The sequence below is a fragment of the Pleurodeles waltl genome, chromosome 5 (genome assembly GCF_031143425.1).
Source record: "Pleurodeles waltl isolate 20211129_DDA chromosome 5, aPleWal1.hap1.20221129, whole genome shotgun sequence".
NCBI lineage: Eukaryota > Metazoa > Chordata > Amphibia > Caudata > Salamandridae > Pleurodeles > Pleurodeles waltl.
The window spans coordinates 242,010,843-242,037,224 of record NC_090444.1 but is presented as its reverse complement, the minus strand read 5'-3'; the positions used below and the strand labels follow the sequence as shown (position 1 = coordinate 242,037,224).

The 26,382-nt window shown below is 44.3% G+C and overlaps 1 protein-coding gene across 8 annotated transcripts in view; it reads right to left on the bottom strand.

Moving 5' to 3' along the window:
* Positions 1-26,382, bottom strand: part of EML4 (EMAP like 4) — a 636,979-nt gene that overhangs the window by 77,715 nt on the left and 532,882 nt on the right. For all 8 annotated transcript variants that reach the window (XM_069233976.1, XM_069233980.1, XM_069233975.1 and 5 more), the window contains 3 exons: positions 14,369-14,520; positions 6,662-6,787; positions 6,412-6,543 (listed from right to left, as the gene is read on the bottom strand). In XM_069233976.1, the coding sequence (XP_069090077.1) occupies positions 6,412-6,543; positions 6,662-6,787; positions 14,369-14,520 (410 nt within the window). The remainder of the gene's footprint in view (positions 1-6,411; positions 6,544-6,661; positions 6,788-14,368; positions 14,521-26,382) is intronic.

Here is a 26,382-nt window from a genome sequence, read left to right as displayed (position 1 = left end):
AGATCCCATAACCATGGTGATCAAGCAGGCTAAAGCAGAGGGATGAACATAGAGGCTGAGGAGATAGGCCATGAAGAACCATCCATTGTGTGTATAGAGGCTCGGGATGCTAGCTGTGGAGTGGGACTGACAATTTGGCTTGAAGTGAATCGCACGTCTGAAGGGAATCTGTGGATGTATAGGGGGAGCTGAGCATGTAATTCTACAACAAAGTATTTGTATGCTGAGAACTCAAGTGAAAATATGCGCAGAAATGACAACTCTGTTGGAAGTACAATAAATACCTAAGCTAGATCACACTCATGGAATATTAAACTAGAAATCTGCCCTCCTTTGTTCACAGCCATACTTCAGGGTAAGGAAGCCTTCCTGCAGAATCGGGGGAATCAATTGCAATTATGTCTTTTTCCCCTTCACAATGATCACAAGTGATGGCTCAAGTGAGGAGGTAAAAAGCAGACATTGCCCTGAGATTCCTCTATGGTGTCACAAGTTTGGTTGCGTGTTTGGCCGGAATTTACTTTTGGGATTTTCTAATTCCTCTTACCCAATCTCAGAGCGTTCAGGAGGATTATCAAGGACAGTCACACTAGCTGGTACAAAGGTTCCCTGTGTCTAATGGCTTGGAGGATTACCGAGATTGTTGGTCGCTCTCACGATTTGACTTTTGAAACAGGCTGCAGCCTTTATCAGAAAGATTTGGGTGACAGTGTAGCTAAACGACGCAGGTCTGTGTGGGGGCATAGGTCCTGCTGGTGTCTGGGGCATCACCTGGATCCCACGGGGGCAAGCCTTATCAATAAGCTAGTTTCCCGAGTGAGCTAATGAATGATTACCTCACCTACAGGACTATAATGTAGTCTGGTCTGCACTTTTGGTGGGTCAATTACCACTGACCGAATCCGCAGCTGGGGAGCATTTCCTCGTGTGTAATCTACTTTAAGAAATCAGACTGTCCATGCCACAGGAACCTAGATATTTAAAGAACTAGGACATCTACTAGTCCTGAATCTTTTTCTGTCTTGGTCACAGAAAACAAGGATTATCCATGGAAGCACTTTCAGTGAAACTAGCAATGTTTTTATACATGGTCTCCTTCACGAGGTTTCAAGAGTCTGAGCACTTAACTTGTCTGGCAAAATATTAATCATTGATTAGGTAACTTTTACTACTGCCAGATGGACAAAATACAATAGCCAATAACCAGGCCTTTCCACATTTGCTGAAACCTTTCCCGGTAAGACATTTGACGGCCCGTGAGAGGTTGACAGCACAGCTGAGACCAGTTGGTATTCAACAACTTGAGATTTATTAGGCAATAGTTTGGAATGACTTCTCCTATGATAGCCAGGTGGCTATGTGAGATTATATCAGACTTTAAGGAGTAGGCAATAAACTCCGCTCTGCCAGCAGGATTTAGTCCACTTATGTCTTATGCTTGAAACATCGCGTTTCGGCACATTCCACCAACTGCCACATGACAGAGTTTTTTCTCACTTGCTGCTCGCCAACAATAAAGTGGTGAGCAAGAATTGGCATCCCCTAGTGCAACTGTCAGGTGCTAGGAGGGCACATGGCAAGATTTCCTCTCAGCAAACGGCTGTGGTGAGAAAGCTGCTGCTCAAGTAGAAACTCTACTCTAGCGGTAGCAGAATCAACTTGCCCTCTAGAGCCCCGCATTATCCGTTCGTGCTGATTTTTCAGCACGGAACAAGCTACAGGTACTAAAATTAGTGTGATGTTCTGATTTCTGCCATTCGCAGAACTCCAATGAATCTTGCAGAGTTTTTCGTTTAACTCTGCGGACTTCCAAGGAGTAAAATCTGCGAGTTCTGCCCACCCCTCCTGGTAAAGACTCATCATGCTTTGGAGCCCATTCAGGAAAGGGTACTGTGGCATCTTCCTGGCAAGCAACTGGAATGCGGCTGACTGGTCGCTGGATCCACTATCAATTTTTTATTTTATTTCAAGACGGTTTTGGGACAGCTACCTTAGTAACTTTAAACATGCATAATCCTCAACAACAGTCTTGACAGAACATAATATTTTCTAGGTTCTGTAATGAAAATGTTACCATTCTATCAAGGACACAGAGGCCAGGATTCTCCTCAGTCATCAACACGTTTTCTCCAAACCCACGTCCCTTCAGCCAAGCACAGATGGGTAACTGTGAGGTGCAAGTTCATATATTTGTTATTCTGAAGGAGTGGACGTTATGAACTTTACAGGTCTTGTCTAAAGAGCTGGAAGTGTGTGTTTGATAAACGACGTGCTTGCAGGGTCTTGCAGTGGGTTAAACCTGTTATGTCAATTTTCAACAGGGCCCAAGAAGAAGCAAGAGTGGCCAGGAGTACACAAACCTCGAGCAAGTACCTGGCTGCACGAAGGAAAAGAGGACAGGCATCTCAGTGAACAGCATTATAGTATAATGGTTTGTAACTGTACTGTTTTTGTGACACTTTCCGGATTAATCTATAAAATGCTGGGGTAGAAAATGCGACGTACATAATTTTCTCATGTGTATCCTTAATATAACAAACGTTGTATTAGAAAAGTTATGAAATGCAATGGTCTAATGTAGCTGTGTTCTTTTAAACTATTCATTTTTATATGAAGTTGCTTAAATCAAGGTCACCCGCGTTAATTCACTTCGGGTACAACTTTAATATATTACAGTGTACAGTATTCATGGGACTATTCTTTGGAATATTAAAGAAAGTTCAGAAACCTAAAATGTATGCCAACACTGGAGACCTTCTAAAGCACAGGTGCAAACAAACTTATCTACAGAAGATCAGACATGCAGATGTGGAGGTAGCAATATTAATTTAAGAACATGTTTGGACACAGGTGATGCTAAATTACTTTCAATGTGCTAACTCAATATTATTTTGCATATTTCAGCACTGTTTAAGAATTAACTAGATCAATGTACTATCCCTAAGATATGGAACTCTGCTGTTCAGGCAACATTAAAGTAGACCATATTGCCCCACTCGTTGGAGAGCTGCAGTAGCTCAGATTTTAACATTTTATGTGTAATCCAGGGAAGTGTATAGGGCGAAGGTAATCTTTTCTAAGGGAAATTATTGTTCCCCACGAGTCATTCAGGCTACTGAATTCAAGCTTTGTCTCTTAGATGGGAAACGGGATATTCCTTTTCGGTCATAGCATCCAACTTGTGAAACAATCTGCTAGCCAAATCAAACAAAATGGGCATTTATCATTACTATGGACAGGTCTGGAAACTCCGCAATTCTCAACAGTCATTGGGATTTTGGCCAGTTGAGTTGCAGTTAGTTCCAAGAAACCTCCAATAGTAATATATGCATCAAATCACCTGTCACTGGTGGACTGCACCAACCCAAAATTATCATCAGATAAATAACTGACCTTTCTCTCCAAAACTAAGAGCAGTAAGTGACTGCTAACCAACAATGTTACATAAGATAGATATAGAGCTACTCACTGACAATTGGTACTCATCCTTCGCTCAGTCCAGACGATCTAATGCTCAGTGATCAACCTAATGTTACAATGTATGCCAACTATACACCACTCTGGAACTCCAGAAGCTTTATTAACCACCAAAAAGTCATTTAACGAGACAGAAAATACAAACAAGCCAATCATTGAATGCTGGCTAAAAGACAGTCACACAAGCAGAGTTGGAAAAAACCTTATTATTCAGTAAACAAAGAATAACTTTTGTTAATATTTACCAATTTTCTGGTTAAAATACCTGAAAATGTATGCAAAACTCTCCTATACTTGGTTTGTATCACTCGCTGCTTTAGGTGTCTCAAATTGATATTAACCACAACTCATTTTTTTCTAGCACATTAAAAATGTTAATTCTGCACCCTGCGTTCACTACACCTTGTGGGTAAGTTATTAGTAATTGTCCGCCATCATTTTCCTTTTCCCTTGCTACCTAGATTGATTGCTCCTCAGTGACCCAAGCATTTCCTAAGTAATCTACTTAACGACAATGGCTGAACGAAAAACATATTTAGGGTGTCATAAAGAACAAAAGACAACGCTTCGATAGTTAACAAAACTCTACACACAGTACAGGCAGAACATTCTACTTACAACTAATGTCAAACAATCAGCATCAGCAAAAATATAAAATATTTATGTCAGGAGATAGTATTTCAATATGGGCATTGATTCACCAAAGCGCCAGGGGTGCGGAAGTGACATCACATACTCTTTGCCCTTTCTGCCATCACAGGAACGGTCATCATATGAACCATGACAGATTTTTTACAGGAAGGCATGTCACATGACCAACACCACAACCACTGACACTGCTGAAGTATCATAGTAACTGCATGATTAGTAGAATAGCACAATACAAAGAAATGCCTGTCTTTTGGATACCGCCTGTATTATGGTGCTGACTTTAACCCTGAATGATTCGGGAGATACCCCTGTTCCTAAATAATTGTGAACGAACAAAGCAAGTAAACCAGACCTATTTTAAAGGGTTTCTCATCCTGACAAATAAGGAACAGAATGAGTGAAATTGTGAAAGTTAAAGCACCATTTTCACATACATTTACTAAAATGCCATAGGCACAGAGGGTGCCTTCATTAAATATTCAAATCCTTTTGTGGTTTGCCAAGACAATCAAACCTGACGTTCCCCAGAAGCTGACCCTATTTTGTTTTACAAGATGTGATATGGGTGCCCCCATGTGTCAAAAAAGACCTCCGCTTTGCCAGGATCAGCATTCTGTCAAGGGTGCCCCATTTTATACAAAGGGTCATAAAATATGTTTGTGCCAGGTTTTGTAAATGATGATGTGCATAAACCATAGGTGCTTCTCAAGTCAAACATTACTGCAGTATGTCAGGGTTAGCATGTTGTCATGGTTGCAACATTCCCTTAATGCCAGGTTGTCCACCTTCTATACCTCTATTTTGATAGTACCAGCATTCTGCCACTGGCGTCCATATACCAAGAATTTTCCCAAGTATTTTTCAATATGCCATGAATTATCACTACTATACCAGTACTCGTAATTTACCGTTGGTGTCATTTATACCATGAATGACCCCCAGTGTGCTAGTATTTTGTCACAGGTGTCTGCTCTACTAAGAATTGCTGCACATATGCCAGACCAGTATTTTGCTGTGGGTGTCTACTAAGACTATAATTACCTTCGGTATGCCAGGGCCAACAACAAACTCACAAGCATTACATCACAATGTTGCTTGCAGTTACTTAGGGCCAGATGTAGCAAAGGGTTTTTCCCATTCTGTGTCAATGGGAAAATGTGTTTGTACATATGGCCCTTACTCACTTATTCTCGCACTCATTGATTTTCATTCACACACTCTTAAACCCCCTTACACTCCTTATTCATTCTCACTCACTTGCATTCACTCTTAAACTCGCTCACTTGTACTTACTGACACAGTTAGGCCTAGGTTTACTAGAACTTTACCTGGGGTTGTGTCATTTCAGAGATGCAAACTTCCCTATCAACAAACATTGGTTAGCACCAAAGCTGTACGCCTCATTGAAGCCGGTGCAGCGAGGAGAAATGCTTTAATTTCTCCTCATTTTTCCAACTTTGTGTGTGTGCCTCATTGTACAGCAAACATACAAAGTGGGAAAGCTTTAAAGCACAGTTTGTGTACTGGAAGGGACCTCTTCCAGTACAAAACCTATACTTCAGAGAACGCACACACTGGTGTGTACATTGGTGCATGACTGCCAAAAGTGCATCAGCGTTCGGAGAGAGAAAAAGAAAAAACCTTATCTTAGTAGAAATTACAAATTTTTCCTCACTCGCTTTGGCACAAGGCAGCACAAAAACCTTGGCGCAGAGAGAGAGGCCTTACATCAAAGAATAGGAAAATGGGGCCTCAATCTCATTCACTACCTGTCACTGACTCACACTCATTTTCACTCAGACATACTCATGCGTACACATAAACCGGCTTGCTCACACATATACATGCTTTCTCTCACATTAACACACACACACACTATCAAGCATGCACACAACATACATTTAAAAACCTTTTTACAAACCACAGCTGCCACCAACGTTCCCAAGTGTGTTCCATTTTTTTATTACATTAATAGTGAATTAGAGAATATTATTCACTGTTAGAATAATGCCAAACAGACAGAAAAAAAAGAAATGTGCAGCTGCCCCAGTGTTTTTGGCATCAACTTTACCACCTATGAGGCCAGGGGTCGCAAAGGCCGTGCAAGGAGGTTTTTAGGGCCAAAACAGGGGTTGCAGCTGCGACCTCTGGAGACCCTTAAATGAAGTCAATCAGTATCATAGACTTTGTGAAAGACTCCCAATATTTACTGAAAAAAAAGAAAAAGGCTCAAGTGACAGATTTCACTCTTTAGCACAGAAAGTTTGCTAAATTAAGACTTACATCTAAAAGCCTGGTCCATTCTAGACTATGGTCCACATAGTTCCATAGACACACTTGTTTATCTTGTGCACAAGACAGAAGCAAATCTTTAAAGGGATGCGTTGCCAGACCCCAGAGTTCATCTGTATGACCCTACAAATAAAAACATCACAATAACAAAATTAGTTAAGTTCTTAATAAGACTATTTCACAGTGGACTTCAAATTATGTCTACGCTCTGTATGAAGACAAAATGAATGGATAGACTCGCCTGCACTTCTACTTGAAAACCATCATTGAACGTTCCCCGCAAAATAAAATTCCGTGAAGTTCCAACCAAAAATTGATCTGCTTTTCCCTCAGCCACTGCTCGAATTGTTCCATACTGATCAGGAACCTGAAACATACAGAAAACAAATAGAAAATAACATACACGTCGTATAATGTAGGTTTATTATCAAGTACAATAAAAATTTGCAGTTTGTTTAGAAGATTAGCATCAACGATCAAACTATCTTTTCATCTATAAACACTTTCCCTTTGTATTTCGTTCACACATTGCTGCATTAATCTCAATACTTCCACCTTTTTGTATTCATGTTTGCACAAAATAAAGGTAATCAGAAAAAATAAAAATGGTTTCACTGTATAATTCTCCATCATTCCTTTCATGTATCGGTATGTACAGAACTGAGCATTTAGACAGCGTCGCCAAAAAGATTATTTCAAATGTTAACAGTTAATAGTTGTATCACACGCAGTGCTCACTCAACACACAGTTCAATTTAATAACACAGTTAACAGCCGCACCCCGTTTCAGAATATTTTCTTTCAAAGTATCAAGTATCTTCCAAGGTGTCAAGTTCGAGCCCAGGTGGATGGCTGTGGACATGTCGATGCATGAAGAGGATTCACACAAAAAACATTACTACTAAAGTAGTAACAGGTTTCTTCCCAGACTCAACTATGAGATATTCAGCAGTACAGCTGCTGAGAAAAGAACAGCTATGAGAAAACCCGGCTATCCTGAGTCTAGACTCGGATTCTTTTGTCAAGATCGCAGAGCTGACCATTCTGCGGGGCTACAGAACAGGGAACGCTTTCCAGCTCACATGACCTTCCTATCTCTCAAGGATGTATACCACAACTGTACGCCTGCTTCAATACAGAGCACTGAAACCTGCAGGACCAGGTGTCCTGGTTAAATAGCAACACCATGCGCAATACCAGACGGGAGTTCAAGGGGGAGATGCTCATCAACCTCTTGAAACAACACTCCTGACACGATGCCCTGGGTGGTTGTGCACTTAGCTGTTATATATGAAGTTAAATAGCAGTATCCTGAATGGTTAAAGCAAATTGTGCTCGACTTGGAGAGTGAACAGTCAGATGATTGAGAACTAGAAATAAATAGATACCAAATTAGTGGTCCTACATCAGGTGTTATGAGAACGCTCAACATCACGAACCCAAGCAATTTAGCTTGTTTAATCTTCTTTGAGTTCAACCCAGCGAAGAATCTAGAGCCAGGACAGGTTTTCATGACTAACAGCAAAATGAAGTTAGAACATGAAAGCTACGAGCGCTCCTCTGCACTCCATGCAAGACAGACATCATTCTGGGAGGGCTTTTCTGTGTGAAAATGTCAATGCAAGCTACTGTAAGCTACCAAGTCCAATGGTTGTAGCAGTGGTGCAGCCTCTGAGCCACCCTATACCAGTCATTTGCCAGCACCAAGATATGGCACCACTCAGCGCAATTTTGTATGGGAAATGCTACCTTTGACCCACCTTAAGTAACTTAGCACCCCCTGTACATAAGAAAGTGTGCATAGGGAGAACATGTTAAATAAAAGGCTTGACAAAGATACATTCTATTCAGACTCACACACAGATAGCATACCAATAAGAAAGGTATAGATTAAAATCCGTACCTGAAGGTGTGCATTTCTCGCCTGGTATGGAAAGCTATGCATCCAAATATACCACACCCTCAGGAATGCTGAGGTGTGCTGAGTAACTTTCACCTTCTGACTGTAGGATCACGCTTAGCTCGCAAACAGAAAAAAAAACAAGCAATGCTTTTTTCTGGGGTTCCTGTAGAGTCTGGTGGGGTGCAGAAGATGGTGAAGGAAACATCAGGCCTGTTTTATTTTAAAGAAGGACCATACACCTGCCCACCAACTCCTGGACTGCAGCGTGGTGGGGATGGCTCAGAGAGGACAATAGCTTAGCCAAAAACAGTTTAATACCACGTGTGGCATCAATAACAGCTATAGGAGTGTTGTACTCCCGGATTCTCTCTGAGTTAAGAGAACTCGAGCTGTCCAGTCCTTCATGGAAACAATCAGTTGTGGAAAGTGCAGATCTGCAAACTACGATAGAGGTCTGACAGTAGCTTAAGAACTATGGTTGAGGCTCCGATGTTGGCTTAGAGTAATAGCATGCGTATAAAATTATTTTAAAAAAAATGTAGCAGAGCATGTAAGTAAGCCATAGAACAGCTTTAGTGAACTACTTGCTTTAATAAGGGCTGTTTTATTGGACAGAGCATAAAAGTCGAAATGTCATCAGGCACTGTACAAATAAGAACTAACTTTGCATCTGTCACAGTTGACACCCACCTCCCCGATGCCACATGAAGATGGCCCATATGAATTACTTTACAAGAGTAGCAGAACGTGCGGGCAACCACTGACTTTCTGTGGCCTCTTGAACACAGGGAACATGCTTTTATTCCCATTAAGGGCCCTGTCCTTGCTACTGGAGTGGTAAATGATTCCCACTCCCACCCCCCAACATGTTCCCCTCAAACCCGTTACTCAACTGCTTACCCAGGGGCGCAGGAGACACATTTCTGGGGGGACAGCAATAGCCTTGGGGACTTTTCAGTTGACCCTATACAAATTTCCCACTGTCTGCGAAATGCAGGCTCAGATAAATGTACAGAATCATATATAGTTTGGACCTTAAACAGGGAGAAAGGAAGGCATGGTGTCACAGTTTGTTTATTGTTGTTTACATTCACAAAGTATATGACCTCAGATCTAACCCCGACCCTCCAGGTTCTCCACTGGGGTCTGCAACCCCCTCTCAACCCTGTCTGGACTTCTGCATCCCTTCACTAGGAGTGGTACTGGCAGACACCAGAACTGTTGGGACTATGGCTACAGCCCCTCCCCTTCCCCCCCCATCAAGTTCTCCTGACACAGTGGGGTCTCCCTCAGCAGATAGCCCTGCGGTACAGGCTAGGCTCCCCTCCTGAGGTTCCCTCATGGAACCCTTCAGGACCTGGGACTGGATCTCGGGCACCTTGAGCCTCAGCCCATCCCCATTACCTCTCCTCTGAGATTGGACATGGGATCCCTCACCCATCCCACTACTCTGGGTCACTGCAATCCTTCCCTACCTCACCTGGTTGGCCAATACCTAGACCCCCCCCCCCCCCAGAGCACCCCCAAATGCCTCTTCAGACTCTCTGGTCCGTCTCCAGTGTAAGTTCCCTGGGGTCAGAGAACTCACACTCCACCTGGTGGTGGCGTATCTCTGGAAAATAAGAACTAGACATATGCTCTCCAGCAATTACATCACTCAGCCCCTCACATAAATTAACCAACCTACCCTTCACCCGACCATCCAGTGACTCAGCCTTGAAAAAGTACCCCACAACACCCTCCTGAGACTGGTGAGTCAGTACCTGACTGACCCTGACACTCCACCCACACTCTTACGGGATCATTCCACACTCCATAACCAGGACTTCTACCTGGGAGGAACCCCTCTCCCTGTCACTCTCACCGAGAGCCAGTTGTGTCCCTCCCACCAGTAGGAACATGACTCCCCATGCCAGTTCCCCAATCCACCTCAGGGACCCTGTGCATCCACTGGAGCTACCTCACAACCCTGAACCTCCTGGTGTGTGTCAACTCCCTCCTTCAAGTTGGGCACAAAGTCTCTGGGAATGTGCACTTCTTCATCTGCACTGGATACAGAATTGTTGCTGCCACCATTCCGGCTGGACTCAGCTCTCATGACTTCCAGCTTCCTCAATCTTAGGTCATAAGCCAAGATTATCCTTTTCTCTTCTAAAGCCATTCTCAGGTTCTCTAACTCCCAACTGGTGAGCCCTGTCCTCCTGTCTTTTCTGCAACTCTTCAGGAGTCAGACCTCTGGATGACACACTGCTACCTATCCTGGAGACCCTCTCCCCAGGCGTAACAGGTACATCCATTACATCGTTATGAACCCTCTGCACCTCCTCACCCAACTCTTTCTCCTCCTCTGTGTGCCCTCAAGCCTCCTTGGCTGCCACCCAGGCCCTCAATGCCTTTTGCAGCTCCTCCTTCCCTGTGGAGATCCTCATAGGACAGGCAAGATCCTTCCAAAACCGTTTCAGTTGAGCAACTGTGTACCTCTCCAGCTTCTCCAACTCAAAAACAGCCTTTGCAGACACAGCTGGTGCATCCCCAGATTAAGGCATGTTGGTAGGGTTTCACTTCAAATGTAAAGTTCCAAAATCAACAAAGTAGTATGTGGTCACGTAGTAGTCTGCACTGAAAACAGTAGTGTACACTTAATCACTGTATGTCAAGTACAAATACAAGCCAAATCCCAACCACTGATCACCAATGTTAGAAATGGGGTCTTTGGTTGGCAGCCAGGTTACCCCCTGTCCAAGCAAGGACCCTCACTCTAGTCAGGGTAAAGGAGGATCACCCTCAGCTAACACCCTTGGTAGTTTGGCAAGAGCAGACAGGCTTAACTTCAGAGTTCCAGGTGTAAAGTATTTGTACCAACAGATACAGTAACTCAGTGAAAACACTACAGAATGACAACACAGGTTTAGAAAAATAAAAAATATTTATCTACACAAAACAAGATCAAAACAACACAAATCCAACATACACAAGTCAAGTTATTAATTAAAAAGCAAAGAAAGTCTTAAATCCTTGAGAAAACATGTAAAACACTGTTAGCATTGAAAAGTACCTGGGTAGTGTCTAAATAACATGCACGGGCGAAAAAGGTAAGCGGTGCACCAATTTCTCACCCGTAAGCGAGACCGTGCGTCTTTTTCCTTCTCCAGTCGGGTCGGTGTGTGTCGTTTTTCCTCCCAGCAGGGGAGCAATGCATTGTTTTGGGCAGCACTTGGGTCCGGGCAGGTGTTGCGTCGTTTTTCCACGCCCAGCAAGGTTTACGTTGAAAATACTGCTGCACGGTATCAGCAAAACCGCGCAATGTGGGTTGCGACGTTAGCCTCAGTCAACGGGTGTTGCATCATTATTCCAGCTTCAATTTCTGCCACGAAGACTGCAGAGCATCGTTTTTCAGTCATGTCTTGAAGGTGCGTTGATATTTTCCCCGCACTGCGGTCTGTGAGTGGATTTTCAATCTTGGTCCGCTAGCTGCACCTTCCAAGGCCGCAGGAACTGGATAGGGCACCACTTGGCAGGGCAGAGAGTCCAGGTGCTGGCAGAAGTCTTTGATGGCCCTGAGACTTCAACAACAGGAGGCAAGCTCAGGACAAGCCCTTGGAGATGTCTTCACAAGCAAGAAGGCACACAAAGTCCAGTCTTTGTCCCCTGGCACAGGCAGAAGCAGCAACCGCAGGATAGCTCCCCAAAGCACAGTCCCAGGGAGGGCAGCACTTCTCAGCTTTTCTCCAGGCAGAGGTTCCTCTTGGTGCCCAGAAGTGATCTAAAATCTGTGGTTTTGGGTGCCCTTCTTATACCCATTTTGCCCTTTGAAGTAGGCTTACTTCAAAGGAAAGTCTCTCTTGTTTGTGAAATCCTTCCTTGCCAAGGCCAGGCCACAGACACTCACCAGGGAGTTGGAGACTGCATTGTGTGAGGGCAGGCACAGCTCTTTCAGGTGTGAGTGAACACTCCTCTCCTCCCTCCTAGAACAGATGGCTCATCAGGAAATGCAGGCTACACCCCAGATCCCTTTGTGTCACTGTCTAGAGAGAGGTGCAAACAGCCCAACTGTCAAACTGACCCAGACAGGGAATCCACAAACAGGCAGAGTCACAGAATGGTTAAAGCAAGAAAATGCCCACTTTCTAAAAGTGGCATTTTCAAACACACAATCCTAAAACCAACTTTACTAAAAGATGTATTTTTAAATTGTGAGCTCCGAGACCCCAAACTCCACATGTCTATCTGCTCCCAAAAAGGTAGCCCCCTGTTAACCTATGCGAGAGATACACCTTGAAACAGTGAAAAACAAATTTGGCAGTATTTCACTGTCAGGATATATAAAACACATTAGTATAGGTCGTACTTTAAACATACACTTCACCCTGCCATGGGGCTACCTAGGGTCTACCTTAGGGGTGCCTTACATGTAAGAAAAGGGAAGGTTTAGGCCTGGCAAGTGGGTACACTTGCCAAATCGAATTGGCAGTTTAAAACTGCACACACAGACACTGCAGTAGCAGTGCTACAGAGCCATGTTTACAGAGCTACTAATGTGGAAGGCACAACCAGTGCTGCAGGCCCACTGGCAGCATTTGATTTACAGGCCCTGGGCACCTCTAGTGCACCGTTCTAGGGTCTTACCAGTAAATCAAGTATGCCAATCATGGATAAACCAATCAACTATACACTTTACACAGAGAGGATATGCATTTTAGCACTGGTTAGCAGTGGTAAAGTGCTCAGAGTTCAAAAGCCAACAACAACAGGTCAGCCAAAATAGGAGGCAGCAGGCAAAAAGATTTGGGGATGACCCTGCATAAGGAAAAAAGTCTAACACTTGCAATACCCTAATGTGTGGCAGGGGGGTCCTTTATCTCTTATATTAAGAACTGTATACTGAAAGTTATAACCATATGCAAAGGAGGGTGAACATACACACTGAACCTCTATACTGCCATCTGTCTCCCAGACCTGTGCACCGTCGCCACCCGTATATCACTTGGAGGGGCGCTGCGTAAAATCAAAAATTCATGAAAGCCAATTATGATAAATGTCAGAAGATTGACTAAGAGATCTTGCCCTCTGTAACAAAGATCAAAATATATGCAGAATTATCACTTCCTTCTTTGAGACCCAAAGATATCTGAGGTCTGCTAGGTACCTTTTAATTTCACGTTGCGGGAGAGGAGGTTTTTGAACCATCTACCTCCTCTGGCCTAATCCACATCAGAGTAAGGATTCTATGCCAATTAAACAAATACTGTCACTGTTCAGAGATCTGACAGACTAGATTACAATATGCGTCAGTCAAACTGTATCTTGCTATTAAGGGTCTTTTACACACGTTCTTATGGGTATGGCCACACTCACTGAATTTTCCTATACCTTTATGAATTGTGTGCAGTATATGCAAATGCATTGATACAAACACTGTATTGCTGATGCCTTGGTTGGCTATCACTGGGGCTACTGGAATTATGTGATTGTGACGCCACAGTGTTTTTGTTTTGCATAATTATGGATCTGCCGTATTTGCCACACAATCCCCCGTCTGCTGTATAATTTGCAGTTTTAAACAAAAAAATGTCTAACTGCAACGGTTCAAAAGTTAAAGTGCAGCAACATGTGTTGGTGCACAGTGGAAGGCTCCTTTGCAAAAGGTGACTGCTAACCTTTTTATTATTGTTTGCTATATTTAGATGTTAAACTGGTACCAATGAGTGGCAACCTAAGCCCACAGAATGATACCAAGTGTAAAAATGGCAAAAAAATGAAATACTATCACAAAATGTGTCACATTATGCCACATAATTTGCCACTTCTTGCTGCATAATTTACTCAACCCTGCCACATAATTTGGCCCTCTCTTGGTTCATAATTTCAAAGGCTCTATCATCAATGTATCCTCATGTAACTGTTAATCTTTGTTATCTGCCATTTATTTATTTCTCTACTCCTAAAAATAGAAAATTAATTTAAAAAATAATACAAGTCCCACTCCAAAATCTAGGGAGGATACATCCCCATCGTACCCTACAGTTCCTACGCCCATGTGCTTACCTCAATTTCTCTTTCAGGAATCAGATTGTGATCCCACAGTATTATTTTCCGGTCTTTCCCACCTCCAGTCAGCAGCATGCCATTCCTCATCTGACAAAGTGTGAACACGCTGCCATCATGAGCTCGGATTGGCTTTTTTATTTGATACACACCTGTCAAAAATACAAAAAAATGATTTTCAATGGACTTGTTATCACCAACAACTCATCACTTGCATGCTTTTGTGTTTTGAAGACTGGACATCATATTGGAGCATGTAATTTTACCTTCAATTGCCTACATCTGCTGTTGATTGATAAAGACATCCTGTATCATTTACCTGCATGACCTGTGACACATTTTTCCACTCTTGCTGGGTTCTTCAAAGCACCTTATTAGAATCCATTAAATAAATAAAAATGGTACTTTAATGTACCAGACCGTGCAGTAAATAATTTGTGAACAAGATGGAAGCTTGCGGCATCAACATGGTTTGTGTAAGTATAATTGCAACACGTTTAAAAATGCATATGCAAAACTTGGAAAACACAAGACAATTACTGGTCGTAGGAGACCTGAGTGAAATTGAGATGATTGTTTTAATTAAGTAAATGAAATGCATGTCATCTACTTGTAGACAGTGTTAAAATTTGGTTCCACTCGCAGGAGACAGCAGCATATGTTAGCAAAAGCACAAGGACAGTCTGCCACATTAGATCAGCTTAAACCTGTGACGTGTATGGAGAGGGTGCTTCACGATTCAATTTAACAGAAATCAAAAACACCACTTTAAATTTAATTCACAGAATGTTTTTATTCATATAATCTTTGAGTTATTTAGGAACAAGCAGTAACACTAAGGGTGGATAACATAGACTGGAGCTGGTTACTGGATGTACAAGCGAGAACATGCAGCCCAGAGCTACTAGGTGAACTTCAGCAGACGAGTGTTTGAAGGCTTTAATATAAAAATGTGCAATAATGGCAAACAGAAAAGCAATGGTCAAAAGCAAACCAATCAGAAGAACTATCAGTAAGTTCTTTCTCATGCACTGAGTTAGGGAGTCAAGGTTCACTAAGTACAATACCTGGAGTGGGATTTTCAGTGACTGTGGATGTCTGAGAAAGTGAGTAAGAACACAGTTTGTTTGTAGCACTGGTTATCGAGTACCAATGCACTCCTGCCTATGAACAAGGAGTCCTCCATTAACAACGGATGCCAAAATGCAAGGAAGGTGATAAAAATGTTAGAAATTGTCTCTTTGGTTGGCAGTCAGGTTACCCCATGTCCAAGCAAGGACCCTCACTATAGTCAGGGTAAGTCACACACAATCCAAATTATCCTGTGCCGACCCTCTGGTAGCTTGGCACTGAGCAGTCAGGCTTAACTTAGAAGGCAATGTGTTAAGTATTTGTGCAATAAATCAAACAATAACACCATATAGCACCACACAAATACACCACACAGTGTTTAGAAAAATATATATTTATTTTAAGTCTTTAAAAAAGCAAACAGTCTCTTTCAAGCACAAAGTACCTGGTTTGCGTGCAAAATCTCGGCAAAGAACTGCAGAGGAGGAGATGCGTGGAAACAAAGGGGGTGTGTGTCGATTTCTCGGGCCGCACACGATGATGTGTCATTTAGTTTTCACGCAGGGACGGCTGTGCATCGATTTCCGACGCTCAGTCGCCGTGGATCCTCTTCAGGTTGCGGGGTTTTCAGATGCCCTGGGGTTGATGTGGGGATTTCCTGCATTGGCAGGACAAAGTCACAGGAGCTGCATCGATTTGGTGGGCATTGCGTCAAATTTTATACTGTACGGCAGGCGCTGTGGCAATTCCTCTCTGGAAATCCGGCTGCGTCATTCCGGCTCAGCTTTGCGTCGATTCAGTGGGCAGTGCGTCGAATTTCCTGTCGCTACACTGGGGCTGCGTCGATCTTCTTGTTGCCACGTCAGGCTGCATCGTTCCGGTTCGACGTGCAGTGAAATTTTCAATGCGGTGCAGGCTGTGCGTCATTTCGGACAGGCTGTGCATCAAATTTCACGGCACAAGGAGTCCTTCTTGTGGAGATGAAGCATTTTGGTCCTGAGACTTCAAGGAACAGGAGGCAAGCTCTATCCAAGCCTTTGGAGAGCACTTCCTCACCTCAGCCAGAGAGCAGCAAGGCAGCAGTCCTTCACAGAAAGCAGACAGATGAGTCCTTTGGGCAGACAGGCAGTTCTTCTTGGCAGGATGCAGGTTCTGATTCAATTTTCTTCTCCAGGAAGTGTCTGAGTTGGTAGGGGCAGAGGCCCTGTTTAAATACCCAAATGTGCCTTTGAAGTGGTGGAGACTTCAAAGAGTGGCTTAGAAGTGCACAAGGTCTACTTTCAGTTCAATCCTGTCTGCCAGGGTCCCAGTAGGGGGTGTGGCAGTCCTTTGTGTGAGGGCAGGCTACTGTCCTTTGACATCCAAGTGTCAGGCATTCCATCCTCCCAACTCAGGAAGACACATTCAAAATGCAGATGTATGCAAGTGAGGTTGAGTATCCTGTGTTTGCGGTGTGTTTGAGTGAATGCACAGGGGAGCTGTCAACTAAACCCAGCCAGATGCAGATTGTAAGGCACAAACGGATTTTGGTGCAGAGAAATGCTCACTTTCTACAAATGGCATTTCTAAAATAGTAATATTAAATCCAACTTCACCAGTCAGCAGGATTTTGTATCACCATTCTGGTCATACTAAATATGACCTTCCTACTCCTTTCAGATCAGCAGCTACCACTCAAACAATGTATGACGGCAGTCCCAATGTTAGCCTATGAAGGGAGCAGGCCTCACAGCAGTGTAAAAACTAATTTAGGAGTTTTACACTACCATGACATGTAAACTACATAGGTACATGTCCTGCCTTTTGCCTACACAGCACCCTGCCCTATGGGTTACATAGGTGTAGGAAGTTGGCTCTATATATACTATCTCATAGTGAGAGATAGTGTGCACAGAGTCCAAGAGTTCCCCTTAGAGGCTGATAGTGGCAAAATTTGATATTTCTAATGCTCTATTTTGTGGTAGTGTGGTCAAGCAGTAGGTTTATCAGAGGGTAGTGTTAAGCATTTGTTGTACAAACACAGGCAATAAATGAGGAACACACACTCAAAGACTTACTCCAGGCCAATAGTTTTTATATGGAAAAATATATTTTCTTAATTTGTTTTTAGAACCACAAGATTCAAGATTTGAAGTAAATACATAAAATGCAAGGTACTCCACACAGGTAAGTAAGGAACTTTGAATTAAAGCAGTAGCATACACAGTATAGGTTAAAATGGCAATAAGCTATTTTAAAAGTGGACACTGCAAAAATCAACAGTGGAGGGGGGGGTGGGGGCGGGGAAACACAAACAGGCACATAAAACACACCCTCAGCGGCACAGGGGCGGCCGGGTGCAGTGTGCTTAGCATGATTCGGGTTTTCTGTAGAAATTAATGGAGGGACCCGGGGGTCACTCTAGTGATGCAGGAAGCACACAGGAGGGCTTCTCGGGCCAGCCACCAACTGGGCTAGGCAGAGGGTCGCCTGATGGTCACTCCTTCACTGGAGTTTGGTCCCTTTCGGTCCTGGGGGCTGCGGGTGCAGTGCTTGGTCCAGGCGTCGGGTTCTTTGTTCCAGGCAGTCGCGGTCAGGGGGAGCCTCTGGATCCTCTCCGCATGCATCGCTGTGGGGATGCATGGGGGGTTGTCTGAGGTTACTCACAAGGTCGCAGTGGCATGGGAGTCCTCTCTGCACTGTTGGTTCTCTGGAGCTTGAGCCGGGGGCATCGGGTGCAGAGGGTGAAGTCTCATGCTTCCGGCGGTTAGAGTGAGTTCTTTAAAAGTTGTTTCAAAGTTGCAAAGATGTTGCTGTTGGTGAACAGTGCTGCTGTTCTTAGAAGTTTATTGGTCCTTCGGTTCAGGGCAGTCCTCTGAGGCTTCAGAGGTTACTGGTCCCTGTCAGATGCGTCGCTGTGCAGGTTCTTTAAGTCTGGAGACAGGCCGATAGGAATGGGGCCAAGTCAGTTGTCGTCTCTGTCGAGCTTTCAGGTCAGCAGTCCTTTTTCTTTGTGTAGGTTGCAGGAATCTGATTTCCTGGGTTCTGGGTCACCCCTAAATACTAGATTTAGGGGTGTGTTTAGGTCAGGAGGACAGTAGCCAAAGGCTACTGTCCTGGAGTGTGGCTATACCGTCTTTGTGCCTCCTCCCTGAGGGGAGAGGGGCTACATCCCTAATCCTATTGGGGGAATCCTCCAATCTCAAGATGGAGGATTTTTCAAGGCAGGAGTCAACTCAGCTCAGGGCACCCTAGGGTCTGTCCTGACTGGTAGGTGGTGACTCCTTGTTTTTCTCATTATCTCCTCCAGCCTTGCCGCCAAAAGTGGGGCAGTGGCCGGAGGGGCGGGCATCTCCACTAGCTGGGATGCTGTAACAAAAGGCATGAGCCTTTGAGGCTCACCACCAGGTGTTACAGTTCCTGCAGGGGGAGGTAAGAAGCACCTCCACCCAGTACAGGCTTTGCTCCTGACCACAGAGTGACAAAGGCACTCTCCCCATGTGGCCAGAAACTCGCCTGATTGTGGCAGGCTGGCAGAAACTGGTCAGCCTAGCACCAGGAGTCGGACTGGTATTCAGGGGGCATCTCTAAGATGCCTTCTGGGTGCATTTTACAATAAATTCCACACTGGCATCAGTGTGCATTTATTGTGCTGAGATGTTTGACACCAAACTTCCCAGATTTCAGTATAGCTATTATGGAACTGTGGAGTTTGTGTTTGACAAACTCCCAGACCATATACTCTTTATGGCTACCCTGCACTTACAATGTCTAAGGTTTTGCTTAGACACTGTAGGGGCATATTGGTCATGCACATATGCCCTCACCTGTGGTATAGTGCACCCTGCCTTAGGGCTGTAAGGCCTGCTAGAGGGGTGACTTACCTATGCCACAGGCAGTGTGAGGTGAGCATGGCACTCTGAGGGGAGTGCCATGTCGAGTTAGTCATTTTCTCCCCACAAGCACACACAAGCTGTGAGGCAGTGTGCATGTGCTGATGAGGGATCCCTAGGGTGGCATAAGACACCCTGCAGCCCTTAGGGACCTTCCCTGGCATCAGGGCCCCTGGTACCAGGGGTACCATTTACAAGGGACTTATCTGGGTGCCAGGGCTGTGCCAACTGTGGGAACAAATGTACAGTTTAGGGAAAGAACACTGGTGCTGGGGCCTGTTAGCAGGGTCTCAGCACACTTTCAATCATAACTGGCATCAACAAAAGGCAAAAAGGCAGGGGGTAACCATGCCAAGGAGGCATTTCCTTACACTAGGGCATATGTTAGGGGTGACATATGTAGAAAAAGGGGCACTTTAGGCTTGGCAAGTACTTTACTGCCCACAAAGGCCTTGCAATGACAGGCCTGAGACAAGGAGCTACTTAAGTGGGTGGCACAACCAGTGCTGCAGGCCCTCTAGTAGCATTTAATCTACAGGCCCTGGGCACATATAGAGCACTCTACTAGGGACTTGTAAGTAAATTAAATAGTCTAATGGGGTATGATCCAATGTTACCATGTTCAAAGGGAGAGAGCATATGCACTTTAGCACTGGTTAGCAGTGGTAAAGTGTGCAGGGTCTAAAAACTAGCCAAAATAGTATCTAAAAAAATGGAGTCAGGCAAAAAGTTAGGGGTGACCACCCTAAGGCTGTCAGGTCTAACAAGTGGGCAATAATGGACAAGTCTGCCTCTTTCGGTTTGGAAAACTGGGACAAAAGAGCCCAGCGGGCCCTTGCCATTATAAATAAAGGACCTCAGCAAGGAAAAGATCTAGGAGAGAGGCCCTGCAAACATGCCACAGCATTGAAGTACTAGTAATAAATTATATTTTGTAAGCAGATACGTTTCCATGACCCCCCACTCAGAGTAAGGGTGTAAAGAAGAAACTAGTCATGAGACCTATCGTATTATGAAGTACATATTTTTAAGCAAGAAAACTAGGTAGGGCATCCAGTGTATCTCGTCAACAGAGTGAGCAACATGATTAAAGCATAGAAATGGCAACCACCATTTTGAAAATACTTTGATTACTGGAGCCATTAATATTTTGCAGGTGGAGTGTGCACGGACTCTGGTAGAGAGGGTTTTCTGCTTTATTGTCAAAGAGTTATGCCAGCTTGGCCTTGCTTGGATAAAGTCTTCCCTAGGTAACTGTGTCCAAAGATGGCAAAGGGTTAGTCTAATTTGAGGAAAGCCTAAGTCTTGAGAAATGTAATTTTTAGACAACATTTGTTTTCCAGTGAGACTAGAGTTCACTAGACAGTCATCAAGAGGCTGGAATCATGCATGGGCTTCACATACAACAGTCCTGAGGAGGATCACCTCCTGCCTTTCCAATTAGCCACCTCTACCTTCAGAAGTACCCTGCTTCCTGGTTGAGGGCACACAGTGGTACAGTGTTTTAAACAGGGTCCCTGAGGTATTCTGGCTTAACCTTCTCTCTTGGGCAATGTTACTTGGAAGATTTATCCATTGAAAATGCTGAAACCTGTGTAACTTTACCTACAATGCAAAAAAGATCATCATATGACGGTACAAATAGAAGCCAATACTTTGAGTGGCATGAGTGTCCATATTTCATCAATAGAAAGGAGGCCTTCAAAAAAAGGAAATGGTCCCATAGGTGCTGGGCCTCAATGGTACTTTAAAACCACAAACCCTGGATATCATGCACTCACAGGGCCCCTTGTGACCATGCCCCTCAGTTTTGTGGGAGCTGGGGGTGAATTAACTCCTGGCTGCAAGGTAATGAAGTACGCTGTCACCAACCGATAGGGTCTTTATAGTAGACTCAGGCTGCAACAGAACCAGAAAAGGATGTCAATAAGTGCTACCCGGTAAAGACTAAATTTCTCATGTTCAACAACAGCTCAAAAGAACCACAAATTCAAGACCGACTCTCCTAGATGGCTTCCCAGCCCATATGACAGACAACTCAAAATCACTATAATTCACTCTTGACACAGATCTAACATTCAACACATACATCACTAGGAAAACCAAGACAATGAGGTAGAAACTCTCCTCTTTGAAGAAAGTGTTTTGTTTTCCCCAGATGCCAATTTCAGATCATCAAAGAATGCACCGTTCTATCCTACTTGGAAGAAAGAAACTCTGTGCAACAAGATTCCACATACCACCTTGGCACCTTTGAAAGGCATCACACACTGCAGCACATCTCAGAAGTGTTTCCAAAAATACAACCACATCACCAAGACACTGAAGGAACAACTGTGGCTTCCCTACCACCTCGATCACATAGAAAGCTCTGAGCAATAGTATATGAAAGATGTGGAGAAGACATTAACTACTAAAGGCTGAATTCGGCACATCAGGAGCCATTGCATTGCCAGTCTGGAGATAAGGAGGTGCAAGAACAAACAAAACAGAAAGGCAGGATTTCTACTCTGGCGCACCTAGGGTCTGGAACAACATTCCAACTGCTCTGACACTGAAGAAATTCGGAGAGAAGCTTAAGACATCTCTTAAAGGTCTTTACCCCCACACAGTAAACCTTACTTGTAACTTGCCTCATGGTAAACACGTAAATACTCTTATAGGGCTGAAGTCCATTGTTCAGCACTCTGCTGCTTCCTGGCTAGACTCAAACTATACAAAGTACTATTACATGCACAAAGAAGGTGAGTAACACAGCCTGCTAGTTCACTGAAGTTTGGTGACACTTCGAGAATAAGGTTAGGATTTATACTCAGCATCATTGTGACGTTAAATAACTTTGAGGCAGAGTTCATTAGTTGATAAATCTGAATCTCGCTGTTGGCTAATAACACTTTTTTTCTTTACATTAATTTGAAACTGATATTGTATATGGCTTTCTATGGTGGGATATTGAGGATCGCCAGCAAGGTATTGAAATATTTTGATGGCGAAGGAAGACAGAGTAGTTGAATCATCCTGAATAAAACTGGCACAAATCCTGTGATCATGTGGTGCTGAAACAGCAAGTCAACGTTGGTTGTCTTCTTAAACGAGAAACTGCTGCTAGGTAGACCCAAACGGAGGAGTGCTTAAGCACTTACTTTGTTATGAGCAGAACCGTAGGCAGAACCTGATGAGATTTCATTGCAAAATATTAAGGCCCTCATTACAACCCGCAAACCCGCCGGCCACATTACAACATCCCCGCTGGGCCGGCGGGTGGAAACAGTTTCCGCCCGCCGGACCAATGGGGCTGTGCCTGGGGCCACCTGCACTGCCCATGCCATGCGCATGGGCAGTGCAGGGGCCACCAGGGGCCACACAAGCAGCGCTGCCCTGGTGGATTATAACCGCCGGGACAACGATGTTGGGAAACCGCCGGTCCCGGCGGTGCGACCGCGGCGCTACCGCCACGGTCAAAATATGGCGATTTGTACCGCCAACCTGTAGGCAGTACAATCGCCAAAACAACCCTGGCGGTCTTTGACCACCAGGGTTGTAATGAGGGCCTAAGCGTCTTCTGCTGGCAGAATCTTTTCCAATTATGAATGTGAGCTTTAGATATAAAGCAACTCAAGATTGCTCCCAAAATGCATTCACACTTGTATGAAACGTCAAAGGATCTGAGTTCTACCTCCTCAGAAGCTCAAAGTGAGCTGTTGTGAAGCTGGATGAGGTGCAGTTCCTAGATGTAGTCCTTGGTCAGGAGGCAGCTTCATCATGACCGGTGCAGATGTCCACATCCTTATGTCTGAGTACCAAAAATGTTTTACCCAAGCTAGTATAAGGACAATGGGCGGTCTCCCTGCACTAGCTTGATCAGCCTGGAAATTTGGGGAAAGGGCAGAGGTAAACATGGAAAACTACGGCACAACAAATGCCTGAGTCCCAGATGCTTTAATCCGAGAGTGAAACCGGTCAATGAGAAGGAAGAAAACCATTAGAAGTTTAAGTTAAGCTGTTGACTATTTAACTCAACAATATCAGCAGGATGTACCGGTCAGGCTAAAGAAGTCTGTATGATTATTGGTACAAGCTAGTCAAAGGGTGATGTAGAATGAGATGGTGTAACATCGCGCGCAAATGCAAAAGGTTCTGTGTTTCTTCTCTTTGCTTTCCAAACAAAATATACACACATTTTTATTTACAAATTTGAGGATGTGAGGGAAAAAATCCTGGGGGGACACTCAAATTGTTCTGATCTCTAGGTGGGATAGTTTACAGAGATGTGATAAGTAAGTGCAATTGTGGACAATGGCACTAGGCCAGTTTCGGTTATATGCATGGTCCCTAATGTGTTTGGCTAGTAATTCTTACAGAAAGGAATGCAAACCTTTATTGTTTTTAGTTAAGCAGGCCTATGCGTAGCTGGTTGCATTGCAGTCACTCCTGTCACATTTTCTTTAGATGCATTTTTTTTTATTTATTATAATCAAAGCAATTCCCTTTCTGCTTCCTGTCACCTGGGAGCAGCCCTACATCGGTTTTCATTTGGGGATTACACAGTGGTATAAAGGAAGAATACAAAACTGCGTGATGTTCAGCAGTGCTTTTTATTGAATAAAAACGCACAGGACCCTCATTTGCCTGCTTGTGGACATTCGTTTCAGTGTTTTTTTGATATTCACAAGTCCAGATAGATGTCCATTACCTGTGTACTGCTCTTGAATATGTGATGGCATTAGGAAGGAGCATCCAGAGCCTGGATGTCACCTAATTTGCAACCTGTTAGTTCTATGGCTTCAGCAACTCAGAGGGGGTAAAATGAGTAACAATGACTCAAGCAAGCCGCAAGCGGAGCTAAACTGTTTGCAAAATCTGTAATTAATCAGGTAGAGAAAATTTAGCAATGGCTTAAACTGTGTTCGCAGCATGATACAAGAAATAGGAAACAGCAATAATTTGATGCCTATTATCATGGATGCAGGCATCCTGAAGATCGACAGAAGAGATATTCACCTGGCTTCAGAAAGTAAATTGTTTATTAGGTCCGGGATGGAATACAATCTGCCTGAATTTCTTCATCAGGAAGTACTCTGAACAGAATGAACCGCTCCTGTGCTACCAATAGCATCTTCTGATGTATATCCAACCTTCTCATTCGCTCGCCTGGGGTTGTCTGGACTTTGGATGTTGTCTCAAAAGGTAAAAATGATATCCATAATTTCTAATATAGAAGTAAAATCCTGGTAAGCAACCAAATGATCTGAAGTTCTGACTTGTATACCTAAGGTGGGGAAAAAAGTTTGAAGGACTTCTGTCCTCCTATCCTGGTCAGATGTTATGGACTGGGAAGTGGCCAGCCATCTTCCACAGGATAGGACTTGTGTCCTTGGTTGGAAGTGCTGGTCGGTGTGGATTTGTGGCTAGGAGTTAGCTGGAATTACTAATCTCCCTATGTTCAGATGGTCCCCGTTCTGTGCATGACTGACTGTAACCGGAAGCATGGTAGGGGAAAGTTCCCCTTTTAATGATGCTAAAGATCTCACTATTTCAGTATGTCTTCACTTAACTGCTTCTGTGCGTAGGACGTAACCATTACCATATCGCTCCGCCATGGGCCTCCCAAGCCCCCCCCCTGCCCACTCCACCCCTCTCCCCCATCTAAAGACATAAGCGCGCGATCGCCTGCTGACATCATCAGAGGGTGCTGGTGGTGCTAGAGGCCATTTGCTTCCAGCACATCTAAGAAGAAACAGATGTTCCTCCACCGCGGGGGGGGATTCCTTACAAAGAGGCAACAGGGGAAAGAAAAGGGGTTTCCTTTTCCTCGATGTCTCTCTTAGCATTCCTGCTGCCCGATCACATAGCGATCGGGCAGCAGGAATGCCCACTAGACACCAGGGATTTGGTGTTATTATGGTACGGGGAGCGGCTCCTTAGTTAAGGGTCGCTCCCCTTAGGGGGGCATATTATTTATGGCCATTTCTGCCATTTTTTGGCCATTACAGAACTATTAGCCATTTTTACACCCCCCCCCCCCCCCTCTCTCCCTCTCCCCCCCATTTGTGGGCAGAACAGCCTAGTATTTGTAGGCTGAAACCACTGGAACGCCAGGGATTTTTTTCTTTGTTTTTTCTGTTGGGGGGTGGCCCCTTGGACAAGGGTCACATCCCCCCCCCCCCCCCAAGGAGGACATAGAACATTTGGCCATTTCTGCCCACTTGGGAGCAGATCAACCTATTTTGTTCTGCCCATCTGCTCCCAAGGGGGGCAGAAGCCACTTAGGCACCAGGGATTGTTTTAGTTTTTGTGTGTGGGGAAGGCCGCCTACTTAGGCACCAGGGATAGTGTGTGTATTTTTTGTTTGAGGGGGCGGCCCCATGGGCAAGGGTCGCTCACCATGGGGGCACCTTACTAATGGCTATTTCTGTCCCCCTTGGGGGCAGATTGGCCTATTTTTTTTTAGGGCTATGTGTCCCTAAGGAGGCAGAAGCCACGAAGACACCAGGGATTGTTTTAGTTTTGTTTTTGTGTGTGTGTGTGTGGGGGGGGGGGGGGGGGGGCACCACTTGGGCAAGGGTTGCCCCCCAAAGGGGGCAGAGAACTGTTAGCCCTTTCTGCCCCCTCCCCCCCTTTGTGGGCAGATCTGCCTATTTTTTTGTAGGCCCATCTGTCCCCAAGGGGGGCAAAATCCACTTAGGCACCAGGGAAAATTTCTAAATGCTTGGTGGCAGGGTGGTTGTCAACTGTCAAATTATTTGCATTTGTGATTATAAAGATTTATTTCTCCTTTTTGTTCTAGTTCAAAGCTTTTGCTTTCTTTGCTGTGGCTCCTTGCGTTTTTGGCAGTGGTTGACCTGCGGTTTGCGTAGTTGCACGTTTTAGGTAAGTAAAAATTTACTCCAAAGGAGTATTGTTGCCATGCATGAATGACATGTTTGTAGGTCGTATGCTAATTGCAGGATTGTGTGTGAAATTGTCCTTAGATTTGTGCACAATGATATTTGTGTTGTCTTATGTCTAATTTGCTTTTCTTTTTGTTTTTAGTGGGATATCATTGGTGATTGCTGTGTCTGTGCAGGGTAG